Below are 21,776 nucleotides of genomic sequence, written 5' to 3'. Positions count from 1 at the left end.
AGCATGTTTGCAGTCTCTGACCATCTCCTACAGCATGTTTGCAGTCTCTGACCATCTCCTATAGCATGTTCGCAGTCTCTGACCATCTCCCATCTACCAGCTCCTAGGGTTGTCTGTAGTGTGTATCCCCCTGCGGGTTTAAAGTGTTACTAAACCCACGAGGGTAAAATCAGTCTGTAGCACGTTTGTTATACTCTAAGGGGTTAATTCTCTCCATTGTCTAAAAAGGCTGTTTGATCACGTCTTCTTTGATCCTTCCCTTCTTCCTGAGTCCCAATATATCTAATCATAGTATAGAGGCTAGAGGACACGCTGCACATTTCAGTTTGGTGTGTATTGCTAGAGTTGTTGTTTTTTCTTTCTTGGGAGAGTGCATGTGATCAAAACAGGGCCAATCAGCACTGTCCAGACAGAGGGTCAGGGGCCCTGCAGGCTCATAGGACAGCTCAGTGCAGGATGAAAACTCCTCCTACAAGCTTTAACCAGATAGAAGTCACAAGACTGTTATATACTGCTGAGAAAAAGTATTTTTCTCATCAGCAGAAGCAGTTTGTATTTACTAAAAAGATGACCTTTCCATGTTATGTGTAATGTGGGAGATCAGATATAGTGAATGTAGTGTCCTGGGTTTAGTAACACTTTAACCGATTCAGCCCGGAAGATTTTACCCCCTTCCTGACCAGAGCACTTTTTGCAATTCAGCACTGTGTTTGTTTAACTAACAATTGCGTGCTCGTTCGACTTTGCACCAAAGCAAACTTTTTTTTCCCCCCACAAATAGAGCTTTCTTTTAGTGGTATTTGATCGCCTCTGCGGTTTTTATTTTTTGCGCTATAAAAACAAAAAAAAAAAACAAAAAAAGTGTGACAATTTTGAAAAACAAAAACGCAATATTTTTTACTTTTTGCTATAAAAAAAATCCCCCAAAAATATATGTAAAAAATGTTTTTTTCCTCAGTTTAGGCCAATATGTATTTTTGGTAAAAAAAATAAAAATAAAAATATATCGCAATAAGCGTATATTGATTAGTTTGTACAAAAGTTGTAGCATCTACAAAATAGGGGATAGTTTTATGCCATTTTTATTATTAATTTATTTTTATTTTTTTTACTAGTAATGGCGGCGATCTGCGACATTATGGCGGACACGTCAGACAATTCTGACACATTTTTGGGACCATTGGCATTAAAGAGGAAGTAAACCCTGATGGGGTTTACTTCCTCTTTGTCTCCCTGCAAAAGTAAAGCATAATGGGCTACTATGCATCACATGCTGCCAATCAGTGCCACCTATCAATGCCCACCAGTGCTGCTAATCAGTGCCACCTATCAATGCCCACCAGTGCTGCTAATCAGTGCCACCTATCAATGCCCACCAGTGCCTCATCAGTGCCGCCTATCAGTGCTGCCTATCAGTGCCCATCAATGTTGCCTATCAGTTCCGCCTCATAAGCGCACATCAGTGAAGAAGAAAAATGACCCGTTTGCAAAATGTTATAACAAACTATTAAAAAAAGTTGTTGTTTTTTTTCAACCTGTTTGGTCTTTTTGTGTTTTTCGTTTATCAAAAAATAAAAAAACACAAGTGGTGATTAAATACCACCAAAAGAAAGCTCTACTTGTGTTTATAAAAATGATAAAAGTTTTGTTTGAGTACAGTGTTGCATGACCGTGCAATTGTCAAAGTGTGACAGCGCTGAAGGCTGAAAATTGGTCTGAACAGGAAGGGGGTATAAGTGCCCAGTAAGCAAGTGGTTAAAAAGGAACTCAGTGTTTTGTTTTGTTTTTTAAAGGCAGCAGCTATAAAAACTGAAGCTGCTGACTTTGAATTATTGTACTTGCTAATTAATTATGTATACTATAATTATCCGCTTCTGCATATGAATGACCTGCCAGCACAGGGAACTACAAGTGTTCAAATGCTGCTTTATGTATTGGCATCACCTCCTTAGACCCAGTCTGTCTGGGTAGTATGGTTACCTGCTGACTTGGCACCACCCATAGGCAGCTTTACTCTTCAATAAGAAGCAGAAGTTGAAACCAATACAATTTTAATTCAGAAAATTGCAGTACATGGGATGTTTTACCGGTATTTTCCACTGTAAGAAAATAAGGACTTCCTTAAGTTCTGTCTCTGCCAAGTACCAACACTGACTGAGAGAACATTCAAGAAACACAGGGCAGAGGTACCTGAGACTGAACTAACTTGCACTAAGTCAGTACTCACTTCCCCCTGCCCTCAAAAAAGGCTGGCGGGGGGGGGGGGGGGGGGATAGGGTTGCCACCTGTTCGGGATTCACCCGGACAGTCCAGGTTTTGAATCATGTGTCCGGGTTTCAGGCAGAATGAAACCTGGACACATTATTCAGACCGGGCAGTGGCTCCCCAAGTAACCAACATAGCCACACTAGCCACACTTCTAATAGCAGCTGTTTGGGGGACAAATTTGGCATCACTGGGGGGCAAGGTGATGAAGTCAGCAAGAGCAATTTGACCACACCCACTGTTCGCTACGGCACGCTATGCGCACCACATTATTACTCTACTTGGGGCACCCAAAGGTGTCCCAGGCCGCTGAAGTGTTCCGGTTTGTCTTGAAGAAAAGGTGATAACCCTTAGGAGGGAGCAAACCAGTAGGACTTAACTTTTTGAGTCAAGTTTTGCTTTAAAAAGTGTGAGTAAACTCCCATGGATGATTTCTACCTATAGGCAAGCCTATAATAAGGCTTAGCTATAGGTACAGTAAATATCTCCTCAATATGCATTATTTAGGAGATATTTACTTGTGAATGGGCCAGTGACGTCACATCATGTGACATCATCGAGATTTATCCAATCAAAGGAATGGAGCCGGCCAACCTGAAAGGAAGACAGGGTGAAGATGTAAGCCCCGTCAGTGGTGACGGCGTGCTGCTGGAAGACTTATTTTTAAAGCGGTTGTGTGGTCTTTTTTTTTACTTTTACCTGCAGGTAAGCCTATAATAAGGCTTACCTGTAGGTAAAAAAAAATATATATATCTCCTAAACGGTACACGCTGACTGGAGCGGCGCATGCGAACAGGGGATTCTCGGCTGAAAGCCCAGCAGACGGCTGGCGGAAAGAAATCTCCCACACGCACGAGTGACGACATTGCAGCTCCGGCCACTCACAGCGCCGGAGCCTCGATACCTGGAAGACACGCCGAGGGAACATCAGCTCCCGCGGCGTGGATCAGGTGAGATGTCGGGGCCTCGTTGTAAGGTAAGTATTTCATACTAGCTGCATACTAGCTCATTATGCATTTTGCCTTACAGGTCTGTAAAAAAAAAATAATGTCAGCGGGTTTACTCCCGCTTTAAAGTAAGTGTCACATAATGTGCTAGTATGCATTACTTTGCCTTGCAGATTTAAAAATATATACAAAAAACCTTCCAAAAAAAAAACAGTGGTTTAAAGTGGTTGTAAACCCTTACAAACCACTTTGACCTACAGGTAAACCTAGATTAAGTCTTACCTGTAGGTCCAAGAAATATCTCCTAAACCTACACGGTTAAGGAGATATTTACAAAAAGACAGGCGCCGCTGTCTATGGCGCATGAGCCGTAGACAGCGGTGCGCAGGCGCACTGGGCAGGCCTCAGATCACGGCGATATGCCACTCGTGTCGGCTCCCGTGCGCATGCGCGGGAGTGACATCATCGCGGCTCTGGAAAATCACAGCGCCGGAGCAGTGAGACCCGGAAGTCACTCCTGGATACATGGCAGTGGTGAAGATGAAGAAGGAGGACCGCTTTGGGGGCTTCATTCTCAGGTAAGTTATTCATAATGAGCTAGTATGCTATGCATACTAGCTCATTATGCCTTTGCCTTGCAGGTTGCATTTTTTTTTTTGCCTTTACTTCCTCTTTAATACTGCTTTAAACATAATCTGCATATGTTTTGAGCAAACTTACATAATACACATAATTAACAAATGTACATGATGAAAGGCGTTTTTTTAACTCATTAACAGTGAAATGAGCATTCCCATTAATCAGATCACACATATTCGTAGTGTACATCTCTAAGAAAAAATAAATAAATAAATAAATAAATAAATAATCTAAAAAGACCTCCGTTTCGCTTTGAACAATCCTACAATATCCGTGCAAATCTATCAGCGTTATTCCTGTGTTCAAAGAAGGAATAACGTAGAAAAATTTGTTTCCGAAATCGACATAATTCGTGTTTTAGACGTTTCTACCATATTTGCAAAATGGCCTAAATTCAGTAAGAGAGTGTAATAGTTTCTTTCACTTTACTCCTTTTTATGATGGTAAGTGCATTTGTGGGTTTGTTTTTATGTTTTTTTTTTTCTCTTATTCATTTTTTTTTTCTATTTTTTTTTTTTTTTACTTGGTAATATTCCCATAATGTGAACTTTTTAGTGTTTTGATATTGTCTAAGAACCTTCTGTTTCTTTGAGAGAGAGACTCACAAGTACACAAGCAATCTCGCTCAGCCGTCCTCAGCACGAATGGCTTCCATCCTCGCAGCCCTCACTTCAAAGGCTGGAACATAATGTACAATTTTTTAATGGCTCTGGAGCACGAGCACTCAGACAGGCAGCGCTGCGCGCTCGGCCCCCGTGTAAACACCTCATCAGAATCGTCTCCGCTTCCACAATAGCGGGCAAATGCAATTCGAGGAGGCCGAGCCTTTGATGTCCAGGATTCTGGGGCCGATTCCCAGTCCCAGATAATAACATGCTATGATTGCTTGCCTTTGTTGTCCTCTTTGCTGCAGAGAAGCAATTACAGGCCCCAATTTAGCCGAATAGACATTACACAGCTTATGATGCTCAAAATGCAATTTCATTTGATCATTTGCTCAATTTGATTGGTATTAATAGAAGAAGTTCACAAAACAGGCAGTCAGAGGTTATGGCCCGTTCCTCTTTCAAAGGGCTAATGTAGAAGCATGTTTCGCCAGCCCAGTAACCTATCGTCGCACCGATACAATGCGTCAAAGCAACACGATCGTACAATGAGATAAACAAAGACTTTTTTTTTTTTTTGCTTTTGGTAAATAGGATTGTATTTTACAGAGTGCTGGGAAATCACTTAATGCATAATAAGCCCGCTATAATTATCCATTTCTGCATACGGTCCACCTGCCAGCACGGGAAACTGCAAGGCATGCCGAGTACAAGGCTATGTCGCATCCACCAGCCGCTAACGCTTTGCTCGCAATCAGATTTTAGGAAAAGGTTAGGTAGGTGGGTGAGGGATCATGGGGGAAATCACTTATTACATAGAAAGGGCACTCTAATTGTTTCTTTTTAGAGTCCCCCTGCCAGCACAGGAAACTAAGCCATGCAGGGCACAAGGCTACGTTGCATCCACCAACTGCTAACAATTTGCTCACAATCAGATTTTAGGAACGTTTAGGCAGACAGATTAAGGGGAAATCACTTATTGTATAAGAAGTGTAGCATAGGCGGTATGCCAGGTGGGGGGGGGGGGGGGGACGACACCCTAATCACTGTATGCAGTGCTAATTCCCCCCTATTGCCTGCCCCCCCCCCCCCATTTGCTTTCTTCCCAGCACCTTCGGAGGATGTTTCAGAATGGAGAGTTGGGGAAGGGGCTGGTAAATGTGTAATTTAACAGCCCCTTCCTTTTCTAAATTAACACATTCACTCACTGTGTTCATATATAACTGAAACATTGTAAACTGTGTTTACTATGCTTCAAGAGGAACTGCAGTCTGCTCACATAATTTGTAATAAAAACATATTTGCCATTCCTGAAGCTTCCCTCCAACCACTTTGCATATTATTTTATATATACTGTGAACTTTCCAGATACATACCTCCCAACATTTTGAGATGGGAATGAGGGACACCCACTAGCAAATGTATGTAGGCATATGACACCCCCCCCCCGCCACACCCCCTTAAAAGGAGAATTAACCAAAAAAAAAAAGATTAAATCCACAAGGGATTTTTTTTTACCACTACCATTCCTTTATATTGGCTTTTTAAAATGTACAAATGCAGAAATTTTGAAATTGGATGAAAGGTTTAGCACTGGAAAACACTTTGATAAATCAGACCAAAATGAGGGACAAATGACGGGGGAAGAGGGACAGAGGGACATTGCTCCAAATCAGGGACAGTTGGGAGCTATGCAAATATGCTGCAGAAATCTCCCTCCACTGAGTCTGGCTGCAACCATTTTAACTGTGGGCAGCTGAAGCTGCTGCCTGTTCACTTCCTGGATTTACACATAGGCACACCTCTAGCTCGGCAGCTCTCATTGGCCCTCTTTTGACTTTTCTCCCCCTCCCTTCCTGACAAACTCTCAAGAGAGTGAGAGAGAGCTGTGCATGATGTCATAAGCCTAGGCCAATAACCAGACAAGAAACAGGAAGTGGGCTGTATAAGGTATTTTACGGGCAGAAAACAAATGTTTTACTATGCAAAGTTAAAACAAAAAGGGCAGAAGATTAGATAGATGGAAAGTTGAAAAAATTACTGAAGTTCTGCTTTCAGTTTGTGAATGAACAGGAAGCCATTCAGCACAGAGCACTATCCCGTTCATTCACTGTCCAGTGCAGCTGAGGCTGCAGAGAAAGGCATGTGTGTTTGAGCTTTGGGGTGCACACGTGTCCCGGATTGCCTGGGATTGTCCCTGACTTGAGATTTTTGTCCTGTGTCCCGGGCACCTTCATCCCGGGACAATACAGTGTCCCAGAATGAAAAAAAACCCCACAGTGACCACTGACCAGACCAGTCCACTCCGCCAGTCCATCGCCAGCCCGCCACCCTTATAAAGTTTAACACATAATTAGGCTGGCTGGTTGCCAGGCTGGTTGCTAGGCTAGGGGCCGCCCTGCATCTAGCAACCAGCGATGTCAGCTGAGGCCTGAGGGGCGGGCTGACAGACACATGGGCGGCACTGGCAGTCAGTGTGGGCAGTGCACCCACCCGCATCCTATGGCTGAGAGGCGTACAGCGCGTGCGCCCACCGCCCAGTAGTCCAGAGAGAGAGATCAGCCAGACCACCAGCCAGCAGTGAACAGAATGACGCCAGTGACCTGAGTGACGGTGACCAGACTCACCACCAGACAGAGCCAGTGTCACAGTTTAAACTTCTCTCCTCCTGAGCACTGCAGCCAGCCAGCCTGAGCCTCGTCTGACTGAATCCTCCTCCAGGCTCCTCCCGCCCACGAGGTCCACAAGTGCTGCCTGCAGTCAGACATTCTTCCAGGACAGGTTAGTGTACTTTCTGTGTTACATTCACACTTTGTCCCCCTCCGTTCTGCTGCTGTCCCCCTCCAGTTTTCCTCCGTGTCCCCCTCTGCTCTTCTGTCCCCTTCCATTCTTCCTCCGTGTCCCCCTCCGTTCTGCTGTCCCCTTCCATTCTTTCTCCGTGTCCCCCTCCGTTCTACTGTCCCCTTCCATTCTTCCTCCGTGTCCCCCTCCGTTCTGCTGCTGTCCCCCTCTGTTCTTCCTCTGTGTCCCCCTCCGTTCTGCTGCTGTCCCCCTCCGTTCTTCCTCCGTGTCCCCCTCCGTTCTGCTGTCCCCCTCCGTTCTTCCTCCGTGTCCCCCTCCGTTCTGCTGTCCCCCTCCGTTCTTCCTCCATGTCCCCCTCCGTTCTGCTGTCCCCCTCCGTTCTTCCTCCATGTCCCCCTCCGTTCTGCTGTCCCCCTCTGTTCTGCTGTCCCCCTCCGAAGGACCACATTTAGTTAGGACCCCCTAGATCTAAGGTTAAGGTACAGAAATACTTGGCCTCCTCATTGTTTGTACCATTAAATAGATGTATTTTATTTTTTATTGCTGTTGCCATTTTGTTATCGGTGCCTTGCTGGGTGTATAACCAAAATTAATCCTCCTTCCTCGGCCTTGGCGCCTCAAAGGGTTTGTCTTATGGATTTAGCAGACCCATACATCAGTGGAAAGCATTAAAAAAAAAAATATCCATTTCTGCATACAGCCCACCTGCCATCACAGGAAATGACAAGTCATGTAGGGTGCAAGGTTATGTTGCATCCACCAGCTAATATTTCGCTCACGGTCAGATTTTAGAAAAGTTTAGGTAGATGGGTAAGAGAGCTTTATGGGTTGATAGAACCTCCTTCGACCCAATCTGTCTAGGAAGTATGGTGAACTGCTTACTTGGCTTCATCAACGAGCAGCTTTACTCTTCAATAAGAAGCAGAAATTGAATGCAATGCAATGTTACTTCAGAAATTTGCAGTACATAGGGCATTTTTCTGGTCCTTTGAACTATAAGAAATCAACAGTCTTCCTAAGTCCTGTCTCTACTAATTACTAACACTGACTTATGGAACATGTAAGAAACAGGGAAGGGCTACCTAGGACTGAACTACCTAGCCCTAAACAGAAGGGGAGGACAGAGTTTCTCAACTCCAGTCCTCAAGGCGCCCCAACAGGTCACGTTTTCATGATGTCCCTCAGATGAAACTGATGTAGTAATTACTAAGGCAGTGTAACTGATCAAATCACCTGTGCAAAATAATGGAAAGCCTGAAAACATGACCTGTTGGGGCACCTTGAGGACTGGAGTCAAGAAACACTGTATTACAGAACAATAATACTCTGATGTAGTTCAATACAACACATGCAGGGTGCAAGGCTGTGTGGCTGCGTCACACCTACCAGCCAATAATACTTCACTCACACTCAGATTTTAAGGAGGTTTAGGCAAGGAACATTGGGAAGATGGCTAAAGACAATTCTTCAGAACACCTAATGAATTAATTGGTAGACAAGTCAAAATAAACAAAGTGCAAGATTCCTCGGGGACATCAGCAAATAAACTTAAAAAAAGATAAAAATAAAAATAAACTGAAAAAAAAAGTAAAAAAACAATAATGCTTACAATTATTGCTAGCATAGGGGAACTGCAAGGCATGAAGGATGCCAGGCTAATCCACAAGCCTACAGAACTCACCGTTCGTTGGCAGACTTTTAGCAGAGCTATTTATTAACAACACTAGGGCTGATCATGTGACTACACCATGGCTTTTCTAATGCCGCGTACACACGACCGGATTTTCTGTCAGAATAAACGCTGGTGGTCTTTCCGACGGAGTTCCGCTGAAAGGGACATGCCTACACACAATCACACCAAAGTCCGTTTGTTTAGAACACGATGACGTACAACGGGACTAGAAAAACGAAGTTCAATAGCCAATAGCTGCCCTTGCGTCCTTTTTGGTCCGTAGGAATAGCATACAGACGAACGGTTTTCCCGATAGGAATTGATTCCGTCGGAAAGATATAAAACATGTTCTATTTCTAGGTCCGTCAGAATTTTTTTTTTTTTTTAAAAGTCCACTGAAGCCTCCACACAATTGGAATATCCGATTAAATGATTCCATCTGACCTTTTCTGCCAGAAAGTCCAGTCGTGTGTACGCAGCATTAGTGTAGCGCCTACCCCGATTTTCCGGGAGTCGGATGAAGACTACCGGAGGTAGGGATGGCTGACATACATTCTCAGTAGGGGTGCAACGGAACGTCACCGATCCGTGATCCGAACAGGTCACCCCGCTCGGATCGGCACACGCCGCGATCCGCAGAGCGCTCCGCGGCCTCGGCCTTAGGAAAGGCCGCGGCTTCGGCCTAGCTCCGAAGCGGCGGCCATCTTTCTACACCCAGGCTGTTTACACTGATCGCTCCGACAGAGCGATCACTTGTAAACAAACCGGCGTCATGTCATGACGCCGGTTCCTCTCTCCCCTCTCTGTACTAACCTGTACAGTGGGGGGGGGGGGAAGAGATCCTGAGATGGAAGCAGCCATCCCTCCATACCCTGCAGTACCCAGAAATACCCTCCTGTACCCCAATACAACGGCAATACTCTAGCGATACCCTGCCAATACTCTAGCGATACCCTGCCAATACTCTAGCGATACCCTGCCATACCCTGCCGATACTCTCTGCCAATACTCTGCGATACTCTCTGCCAATACTCTGCGATACCCAGCCATACTCAGCCGTGCCCAGCCATACTCAGCCAATATTACAGTGGGGGAGATTGTGGATATTACAGTGGGGACTATATGGTGGTGGAATTTTCACAGGTTTTTGCAAATTAAATTATTATTTGCTGATCCGATCCGTGACTCTGATCCAAAGACGATCCGATCCGTGAGTTTTTTGATCCGTTGTACCCCTAATTCTCAGGGTGCAGGTCTGTGGGCATGGTGGGTGATAAACAAGAAAGAACATTGGACGCCAGTCGCTTTTATGCTTTAAACAGAGTGAAGTTTATTTCTTGAACAGGAAAAATGTGGAAGAGGGGGATCGGGCACAGGACACCCTTAATAATGATCAGCAACAGGCAGATTGGCAGACTCCTTAGACAAAAATAGGCGAGATAAGGTAGACAGCAGTACAGGATAAATAGTCTGTAAGCAGAACCAGCACATATGTACTTTGTAGGACAGGCTGTCTCCTCCACACTTCAAGCCAGGCCAAAGCCCTCGGTAGGAAGCCTGACCCTAATCACCTGACTTCTCTCCATGAAATAGCTTCTCCTAGCATGCAAAGCAGCAAATATGAAAAGTATGTTTATCCATAACTTACATATACTGTAGCTTATCATACTAATGTCAAAGGCAACAGTGCCACCTACTGACAAAAAGGGAGCAGCCACAACCGAATAGGATTTAGAACAGAAGTCATTTGACCATTAAACACAAGTTAGCTAGGCTGGCTACCACCCAGCATAACTAAATTTGCCTGCAGCCCTATTCTAGGATGAGGGTGCTACACTAGTAGCTACAGAACAGAAGCATGCAAGAATGTGCAGTGAAAGGAATGAAAAATCTTGAAAATAACCTAGAGAGAGAATCGTTTTTTTTTTTTTAACATTGAGCTTCTTTTAAAGAAAATCTGTTAGGAAATTCCATTGCTGACCCGAAAAAAGCATGCAGCCAGTGAAGTCAAGACTTCTGACTTTCAAACTTTTTCTGACTGTGATTCCAGGGTACAGTTCTAACAAGTTTGTTAAAGCTGGTATGAATGGGGGTGCTGGCATGTTAATATGAGGAAGCACAACAATCAAATACCTTCTAGATTTTTTTGAACAAATAGACATTTACACAATGGAGCTTTGCTCCATGGCATGAGCTGCTTCTGATGAAATATGTTTTCTCTTTAAGAACAACGGAAAACCAGTTTCCAGTGAATCACAGCCTGTGATTGGTGCCTTAGAGATGGGGTCCACAGCACCCGCAGAAGAGCAAGGATCTACAGATGGACGCAGCAAAGAACGAAGGTCAAAGATGACAAATATGGAGAGTCTGGTATTGGTCAGGAAGGACAATATGGAGTTTTCCTTCGGACAACTAAGCGATGAATCCCAGAAAACTGATTCCCTTCCTCCAGGACGATTCAGGAATCTCTATTTACCACCACAAGAAGATGCTCAAATTCACAACAGGAGCTTTGTTAATTGGAATATGAAACCACAAGAGCTGACACTTAATGGTAACTTAGGGATGACAGCAGGAGACAGCTTTGACAATCACTATGGGTAAGCAGGAAGAGTCATGTGACAATTACTATACTCTTTATCATCCTTACAATTTATGTACTGTATGCCTCTGCTATTCGTGGCTTGACTACACGTGGTTTTATTGCTCAGGTTCAGGTGAATTACTAAAGTGATAGAGTAAAGTAGTAAAATATTAGTCTGGGTTTATGCTACATAATTTAAGAGGACAATCAGGAAAGATCCCAAGTGTCAGCATGTCATTGTTCTGGGACCCCAGGTGTCAGGGTGTCATTGTTATGGGTTCCCCACGTGTCAATATGTTAGGGTTCTGGGACCCCCAAGTTTGAGTATGACAGTGTTCTGGGACCTCCAAGTGTCAGAGTATATTTGTTCTAGGGCCCTCAAATATCAGGGCGCCATTGTTATGGGTTCCCCAAATGTCAACATGTCAATATTCTGGGATCCCCAAGTGTTCTGCTAGGGTTCCGGGACCCCCAAGTCTGAGTATGGCAGTGTTCTGGGATTCCAAAGCATCAGTGTGCCTCCATGTGTCAGCATATCAATATTCCGGGATCCCCAAGTGTCAGTCTGCCATTTTCTAAGCCCCCCCAAGTGTCACTGTGTTGTGCTTTTGGGCCCGCCAGGTGTGACTATGGCACTGATCTGGGACCCCCAAGTGTCAGGGGGTCATTGTTCTAGGCCCCCCCCCCACCAAGTATCAGGGTGTCATTGTATCATTCTAGGGTCTCCATATATAAATGTGTCATCATTGTGGACCCCCAGGGGTTAGCATGTCATTATTCTGGGACCTTCAAGTGTCAGTATGCTCTTGTCCTGAGACCTGCAATTGTCACTGTTCTGGACCCCCATGTATCAGTGTGTCATTTTTCTAGGACCCCAAAATGTAAACTGTGACACTGTTAAGGATCAAGTATCACTTTTAGCATCTTAGCATGATTATACATTCCATCATACTTTCGTTTCTTGTTTTATAATTTCTGTTTTCAGGTTTCCACAGTTTGAAAGACAATCTCTGCAGGATTTCTCTGTCACCTCTCCAGCGACACATAACTTCGGCCATGACACCTTCCTTCCACAACACAATGATCCTCATAAAAACTCACTAGGTAAAGACGGCGTAAAATCCAGAGATAGAGAGAGCAACACAAAAAACAATGCCCAGCAAACTCGAAAGGGGCAACGCGTGGAAGAGAAAAATCAGAAGGTAATAATGAAAACAACTGTCCATTATGTGCATGACACAGGAGGATGAGCTCAAGACAAAATGTAAAAAAAAAATAAAAAAAAATAATACATTTTAATTCAATAATAATATATATGTCAGCAGAAATCTGAATGTAAGTGAGAGAGATTGTGAGCCAATAGGACTCTTCTGCTGCATTATGTCATCACTCTAACATGTTTTAGGCACTGGGGGCTGGAAGGGGGATACATTTAGGTAGCAATGAGATGAGGAGGAGAAGTTCACCAATGGGCTGATGCTCATTTACAGTCCAACAAGTAGGACACAGGAAGATACAGAACGACAGGTTCTGAACAGTGGTGTTACTCTCTGAACATGTCGTGCTGCAGAAAAGAAATACCAATATTTTAGTATCTGTACATACAATACATTTATTTAATCTAATCCAAAACACGTATGGACACTACAAGACTTTACTGGCGTCATGCTTGTTTGGAGTAGCACTAATGCAGTCCAATATATTTTTCGCAATATACAATAGGTGAAATGTAAGATATGTTATCCTTAGACTACAGGTGCTCCTGCAAGTAATCATACTTCAGTCCATCTAAAGCACACAGTGGGGTTGATTTACAAAAGGTGGAGAGTGCAAAAATCTGGTGCAGCTCTACACAGAAGCCAATCAGCTTCCAGGTATTATTGTCAAAGCGTAATTGAACAATCTGAAGTTAGAAGCTGATTGGCTACCATGCACAGCTGCACCAGATGTTGCTCTCTACAGTTTTAGTAAATCAACCCCATTGTCTGCGGTCTCACAAACAGGATTGATTTCCAAGCCTCATTTTGGTTGTCCCCAGAACAGTCTGTCCAGCTCTCTTCCTCGCTACACACCTAATGCTCACGCCGTCACTATTTCAATAATGACAGAAATCATGCCACCATCTTCCTGTACAGAGCAAACCATAAACATTTTTTTTAAAAAGCAATCAAATGCCCTAATACCAGAGTAAAGAAGGTTTTCTATTCTTCTAAATTCAATGGAGTCAACCTCAACATTGGTGTCAGTGACCACCAGTGTTAATTTCATCAACTAAAACATTTTAGTTGACTAAATGATTATTTTAGTTGACTAAAACACGACTAAAACTAAATTGAAATTTGACTTCATAATGAACATTTGTCTGTAGTGCATGTTATACCTCAATGCCATAATAAATAAAATATTAGATTTTTCACTCCAGCAGTATATAATGAGTTTGGAAATTGTAGAGAAATGTTAAATAATGCATTACAATTTAATTACACCTATTCGATTTTTTGACGACTAAAATTTGTTTTAGTCGACTAAAATGTACTGGAGATTTAGTCGACTAAATACGACTAAAACTAAAACAATTGCAGAAGACTAAAATGGGACTAAATCTAAAATGGCATTTTAGTCCTAGACTAAAACTAAATCGAAATTTGCTGCCAAAATTAACACTGGTGGCCATAATAAAGACCCCAGCAATGGGGTCACTGGTTGCAATAATAACCCCCAGCATTGGCATCAGTTGCTACAATCATGACCCCAGCAATGGTGTCAGTGACTGCAATCACAACCCCCAGCAATGGTGTAAGTGACTGCAATCACAACCCTCAGCATTGGTGTCAGTGGCTGCAGTAATAAAATCCAGCAATTGTGATAGTGGCCCCAATAATAACCCCCAGCATTGGTGTCAAAGGCTGCAATAAGAACCTGCTGCATTGGTGTTAGTGGCTGTAATAAGAACCCACAGCATTGGTGTTAGCCCTCATACACACGGTCGGACATTCCAACAACAAAATCCGTCAGATTTTTTCCGACGGATTTTGTCCAAAACTGGTGTTGCATACACACACGGTCGGACAAAGTTGTCGGAAAATCCGATCGTTCAGAATGTGAGGACGTTAGTTCGATATGATGGGACTACATTCAGGCTAGTAGCCAATAGCTTTGGTCTCGTAATTTGATCTGAGCACGCGTGGCACTTTGTCCGATCGGAATTCTCTACAAAAGATCGGAAAAAGTCTGATCGTATTTTGTTGTCGGAAAATTTGAGGTCCTGCTCTCAAATTTTTTTTCAATGGAAAAAGTCCGATATGGCCCACACATGATCGGATTTTCTGACAATATAATCCGATCTTACCTTTTCCGTGGAATTTACGACCGTGTGTACAGGGGCTTAGCGGTTGCAGTTAGAACCCACAGCATTGGTGTTAGTGGCTGCAGTTAGAACCCACAGCATTGGTGTTAGCGGCTGCAGTTAGAACCCACAGCATTGGTGTTAGTGGCTGCAGTTAGAACCCACAGCATTGGTGTTAGTGGCTGCAGTTAGAACCCACAGCATTGGTGTTAGCGGCTGCAGTTAGAACCCACAGCATTGGTGTTAGTGGCTGCAGTTAGAACCCACAGCATTGGTGTTAGCGGCTGCAGTTAGAACCCACAGCATTGGTGTTAGCGGCTGCAGTTAGAACCCACAGCATTGGTGTTAGCGGCTGCAGTTAGAACCCACAGCATTGGTGTTAGCGGCTGCAGTTAGAACCCACAGCAATGGTGTCAGTGGCTGCAATAAGAACCACTAGGATTGGTGTCAGTCAGAGCCTGCAAAATGTATCAGTGGTTATGTAGGTCTGGCAGACAGCAGTCGGGGAGAGGCTCAGCAGGAGGGAGGCTGTGGCCCAGAGGCTGGGAACTGCAGACCGAACCCCGTCCAGTATTTACTACACAGCTACATAGCTACCATCACACGGTCTCTCTGAAGCCCATCATCTGGTCTGCCCAGGGCTCTAGAACAATTCACTTAACTATAATGCATGAAAGTTTTTTATTTTGCATAACTACTATGTGACTATTTTTTTTTATTCACATTGACTGTCTGTGTTAAAAATGTCAGTAGTTAAACGACTAACATTTCATAAACATTAGGACATGGTAAATGTCAGAAATATTTTTTTTCTCTATAAATCTGCAGCTATCATTATCTATAGCCTGTGATCCTTCCATGAAGGACTGTGTTTAGGCAGTTTATATTACAGGGTCACAATGCTCTCTTCCTGATTGTACTCTCCTGCATTGTTGACCCATCACACTGGCTTCTAATGGAGAATACAAGTGGTAATTTCAACATACAATACACAGGCATTATCCACAGGTGTCACCATCCACAAACCTGTCCTGAGAAGTGCCATGCAGCTATCGCTGGAGTGCATATAGACTGGAAGTGGCTGCCAGGAGGCTGCTGGAGATCAGCAGCACTGGGATGCATACAAATTGTAAAAATATTTATTCTAAATTGCAATTGATAGACGTTGCACAGTGCAAAACGTATCAGATAGGATCTACATCTGCGTCTCTGGCATATACAAACTATTTTATTTTTTTTGGTGGCACCTTGTTCTGTGGTAGCCCGGATAAATATTTTAAAAAGAAAACCCCATTTTCTATATAATACATAATTGTTTGTCTCCAGACATACATTTACCAGTATATCCAAACAGTTCTTCATCAATAGTTCCAATCCAAGAAAATGCTATAAATTTGTCCCAACTATCCATCCCCCTCCCCGCCTTTGCAATTAACGCCACTTCTGTTAAAATGTATCACATGAACCTCGATGTCGGACTCCGCTGTGCCGTCAGAGTCATGGAGGGAGCCATGCCTTATTATCCAGCGTGTGTCACCAGCCATTAGCTATCTCGGCGCTGTCACTCACCTGCTCTTTGATCCAGTTATTGATCGCAGCCGCCGGACAAAGAGGCAGCTCCAGGTTAGGAATTGCTGCAGCCTTTCAATGGCTTTCTTGTTCTGCACCGCGGTGAACCTTTTAAACTCCTTGGGGAGAGAGCAGCGCATAACAAATCTGAAAATAATTAATAGAAAACGATTATGTTTTGAAAATGAATATGGACGGGGGTCAATGCGACGAGTCTGCCAAAGACTGTTCCCATTGAGAAAACGGCATTTTTCAGGAACTAAAGCGGCGAGGGGAAGGGTTGTAGTACTAAGCTATAGAACTGCAGAAAATTCTGTTTTGCTGAAATTAAATGATTAAAGAATTAATTTTTATGTACACGCATTAAGCCGCAAAAGGCCTTTGTTTATTTAATATGTTACTATATTATTATGTTCACTAGAAACAAGTTTTGTCACCAAGTTAAAAAGTAGACTAAAAATTATGACATTATATTAAAAAGGGGATATAATATTAATAATAATAATTATTATTATAATATTATCATCATTCATATTAATGGCAATACTACTACTAACTAGTATCGTATAATAATATTATTATCATGCTTCATCATTATTCGTATTAATATCACTACTACTACCTAGCATATTATTATAATAATAATAATAATAATAATAATAATAATATCATAATTTCTATTAACAGCACTACTACTAATAATAATATTATTATCATCATTTGAATTAACAGCACTACTACTAATAATAATATTATTATCATCATCATCATTTGAATTAATAGCACTACTACTACTAATAATAATAACTAGCATCATATAATAATATTTTCATCATCATTTGAATTAATAGCACTACTACTAATAAGAATAACTAGCATCATATAATAATATTATCATCATCATTTGAATTAATAGCACTACTACTAATAAGAATAACTAGCATCATATAATAATATTATCATCATCATTTGAATTAATAGCACTACTACTAATAATATTCTCATCATTTGAATTAATAGCACTACTACTACTCATCATAATTCATATTAATAGCACTACTACTAATAAAAATAATAATAATAATAATTAGAAAAAAAATTCTCATTGAGAGTATCTTTATCCAAACAGTTTTTAAAAGTTTTGGAAGGAGTGTGGGGAAGGGTTAGAACCTCTGTCAGATTTGAATTGCTGTCTCTATCCCCAGTGTAGAGGTGAGACCTCTCTATTTGTTCTCGTGACCATTGTCACTGCGACAGAAGGTGATTGGAAAATGATTCCAAAATGTTACCACAACAGGAGGTGAATGTTTATCTATCAATGGGGACAACCAAGATGGGATTTTCCTTCACTTCCTGTTGTGTTGGACAGATAATGAAGGGAAAGTCACCAACAAACACAGACAATTAAAAAGAAAAGTGCTTTAACAGTTTCCTTTGCTATTCAATATTTTTTTGTTATATAAATACACTTCAATATGCATAAATGGTTTTGTTTTTTAAGCCCCCATTTATAATGTGTAAATATATAAACAGGAAAGAAAATATATCAATTTGATTCTATTCCATGTTTCTTTTTTTTCAGTTTAAAGTGGTTGTAACCCTAAATAAATTAATAAAAAAAAAAAAAAAAAGGGGGGATCCTGTTCCTTTAGGGTATGATCTAGGTCTTGTGCTGTGTAATTTGTACCTTTCTATGTAGTAATATACCTGGTTGATCCTGCCCGTTTCTGTGTCCCTCTGTGTATGCTGACCACAGTAATCACGGTTGCTGATCCATAATATCATGGTCAGTTTACATGCCTCCTTCATCCCGCTCTCTGCTCTGAGTCTCTCCCTCCCCCTCCCTGCCTGTCAGTATGAGAGCTAATCTCCTTCCTGCCCCTCCCGCTGCAATATGCAGCAAAAATACTTGTATCCCCCTCTGGTTTAAACCGTTATTAACTACAGTTATGTGTTTTTTTGTTTTTGTTTTATAAATGACAAGGCTAAATAACTTTTCCCACATCGCTACTGTGCAGTCACGTGACTTCCCTCTGCTGGCTGGCTGATGTCAGAGGGGAATCTCAGCCCCTCCTGCTGCTCTGCTTAGATCGGGAACGGAGAGCGGAGGGAGACCACGTGACCGCACAGTGTGAGAAAAGGTATTTAGCCTTATCACTTATCAAAAAAAAAATCAAAAAAAAAAAAAACACAAACACTGTAGTTAATAACTGTATAAACCAGAAGGGATACCAGCAAAGTCACAATGACTTTAGAAACACTTTAAAGTGGTTGTAAACCCTTACAACACACTTTGACCTACAGGTAAGCCTAGATTAAGGCTTACCTGTAGGTCCAAGAAATATCTCCTAAACCTACACGGTTTAGGAGATATTTGGCGAAAGACAGGCACTGCTGTCTACGGCGCATGCGCCGTAGACAGCGGCACGCAGGCGCACTGAGCGCGGCATCGTCAACGACGAAGATGCCGCGCGTGTCGGCTCCCATGCGCGGGAGTGACGTCATCGTGGCTTCACCAAATGACAGCGGCAGAGCAGCGAGACCCCACTGAGAAGATGGATGCGCCGGACTACAGGGGACAGTGGTGACTTCGCTGGCTCCTGTGTCAGGTAAGTGACACATAATGGACTACTATGCGATGCATAGTAGTCCATTATGCTTTGCAGGGAATGAAAAAGGAAGTAAACTCATCAGGGTTTACTTCCTCTTTAACCACTTAATAACCGCCCTATAGCCAAATGACGGCTACAGGGCGGTTTCTTAACTCTGGGAGGCCGTCATATGACGTCCTCCCAGAATTCCGCTCTCGCGCGCCCCCCTCGCGCGCACTCGAGAGCATCACGGATCATAGCTCATAGCGGCCGTTTACCACGTGATCGCTCCGTCAAATGACGGAGTGATCACTTGTAAACAAACCGGCGTCATATGACGCCGGTTTCTCCCTCCCTCTCTGTACCGATCGGAACAGCGGAGGGGGAAGAGATCGGTGTCAGCAGCGATGTGGGCTGCATCTGCAGTGCCCACATCGCTGCTCACCGAAAATTAACCCCTGAATTCCCTGCAAATACTCTGCAATACCCTGCCATTACTCTGCAATACCCTGCATTAATCTGCAATACCCTGCATTAATCTGCAATACCCTGCAATACCCTGCAATACCCTGCAATACCCTGCAATACCCTGCAATACCCTGCAATACCCTGCAATACTCTGCAATACCCTGCAATACTCTGCAATACCCTGCAATACCCTGCAATACCCTGCAATACCCTGCAATACCCTGCAATACCCTGCAATACCCTGCAATACTCTGCAATACCCTGCAATACCCTGCAATACTCTGCAATACTCTGCAATACCCTGCAACACTCTGCAACACTCTGCAACACTCTGCAACACTCTGCAATACCCTGCAATACCCTGCAATACTCTGCAATACTCTGCAACACCCTGCAACACCCTGCAACGCTCTGCAACACCCGCCAATACCCTGCAACACTCTGCAATGCTCTGCAACACCCACCAATACCCTGCAACACTCTGCAATGCTCTGCAACACCCACCAATACCCTGCAACACTCTGCAATGCTCTGCAACACCCGCCAATACCGTGCAACACTCTGCAATGCTCTGCAACACCCTCCAATATCCTGCAATGCTCTGCAACGCCATACTCTGAGATACCCAGCCATACTCTGAGATACCCAGCCATAGTCGGTGATACCCTGCAATACCCAGCCATAGACACCCCCCCCCCCCCCTCCCGCCGCCCTCCGGTGCTTCTACCGACTCGCCAATACGATCAAATCCAGAATCTTTTTTTTTTTTTCAGGCTTCCCAGCTTAGAGGTGAGATGCGGGGTCTTATTGACCCCATATCTCACTGTAAAGAGGACCTGTCATGCCATATTCCTATTACAAGGGATGTTTACATTCCTTGTAATAGGAATAAAAGTGATCAAAAAATTTATTTTTGGGGAAAAAAATGTCAAACTAAAATAAATAAAGTAAAATGAACAATACATTTTTTTTTTTTTTTAAAGCGCCCCTGTCCCCATGTGCTCGCATGCAGAAGCGAACGCATACGTAAGTCCCGCCCACATATGAAAACTGTGTTCAAACCACACATGTGAGGTATCGCTGCAAACGTTAGAGCGAGAGCAATAATTCTAGCCCTAGACCTCCTCTGTAACTCAAAACATATAACCAGTAAAAAAAAAAAAAAATCGTCGCCTATGGGGATTTTTAAGTAGCGACATTTGGCGCCATTCCACGAGCGTGTGCAATTTTGAAGAGTGACATGTTAGGTATCGATTTACTCGGTGTAACTTCATCTTTCACATTATGCAAAAATTGGGCTAACTTTACTGTGTTTTTTTTTTTTAAGCACAAAACAGTTTTTTTTCCAAAAAAAAAGCATTCGAAAAATTGTTGCGCAAATACCGTGCGAGATAAAAAGTTGCAACGACCACCATTGTATTCTCTAGGGTGTTTGATAAAAAAACATATATAATGTTTTGGGATTCTATGTAATTTTCTAGCAAATAAATGATGATTTTTACATGTAGGAGAGAAATGTCAGAATTGTCCTGGGTGCTCCAGAATGCCTGATGGCGCTCCCTGCATGTTAGGCCTCTGTATGTGGCCACACTGTGTAAAAGTCTCACACATGTGGTATCGCCGTACTCGGGAGTAATAGCAGAATGTTTTTTAGGGTGTAATTTGTGGTATGCATATGCTGTGTGAGAAATAAACTGATAATATGACAATTTTGTGAAAAAAAAAAAAAAAGTAAAAAAAATCTTGATTTGCCACGAATTGTGGGAAAAAATGACAACTTTAAAAAACTCATCATGCCTCTTACTATATACCTTGGAATGTCTTCTTTCCAAAAAGGGGTCATTTGGGGGGTATTTGTACTTTTCTGGCATGTTAGGGTCTCAAGAATTGAAATAGGCCGTCAGTACTTCAGGTGTGATCAATTTTTAGATATTGGCACCATAGCTTGTGGACTCTATAACTTTCACAAAGACCAAATAATATCCACCAATTTGTACTTATTTTTACCAAAGATATGTATTAGTATAAATTTTGGCCAAAATTTATGAAGAAAAAATTACTAATCTGCTAAATTTTATAACAGAAACGAAGAAAAATTCATTTTTTTTACAGAATTTTCTGTATTTTTTCTTTTATAGCACAAAAAATAAAAAACCCAGCGGTGATTAAATACCACCAAAAGAAAGCTCTATTTGTGTGAAAAAAAGGACAAAAATTTCATATAGGTCCAGTGTTGCATGACTGAGTAATTGTCATTCAAAATGTGAGAGCACCGAAAGCTGAAAATT

The 21,776-nt window shown here is 42.6% G+C and overlaps 1 protein-coding gene across 1 annotated transcript in view; it reads left to right on the top strand.

Annotated features, from left to right (window-relative positions):
- Nucleotides 1–21,776, top strand: part of JHY (junctional cadherin complex regulator) — a 90,676-nt gene that overhangs the window by 39,150 nt on the left and 29,750 nt on the right. The window contains exons 4-5 of the mRNA XM_077457757.1: nt 11,157–11,530; nt 12,500–12,716. Of these exons, the coding sequence (XP_077313883.1) occupies nt 11,157–11,530; nt 12,500–12,716 (591 nt within the window). The remainder of the gene's footprint in view (nt 1–11,156; nt 11,531–12,499; nt 12,717–21,776) is intronic.

The sequence above is a fragment of the Lithobates pipiens genome, unplaced genomic scaffold (genome assembly GCF_037356315.1).
Source record: "Lithobates pipiens isolate NorthernLeopardFrog02 unplaced genomic scaffold, aLitPip1_a1.2 Scaffold_27, whole genome shotgun sequence".
Lineage (NCBI taxonomy): Eukaryota > Metazoa > Chordata > Amphibia > Anura > Ranidae > Lithobates > Lithobates pipiens.
This window is presented reverse-complemented; position numbering and strand designations above follow the sequence as displayed.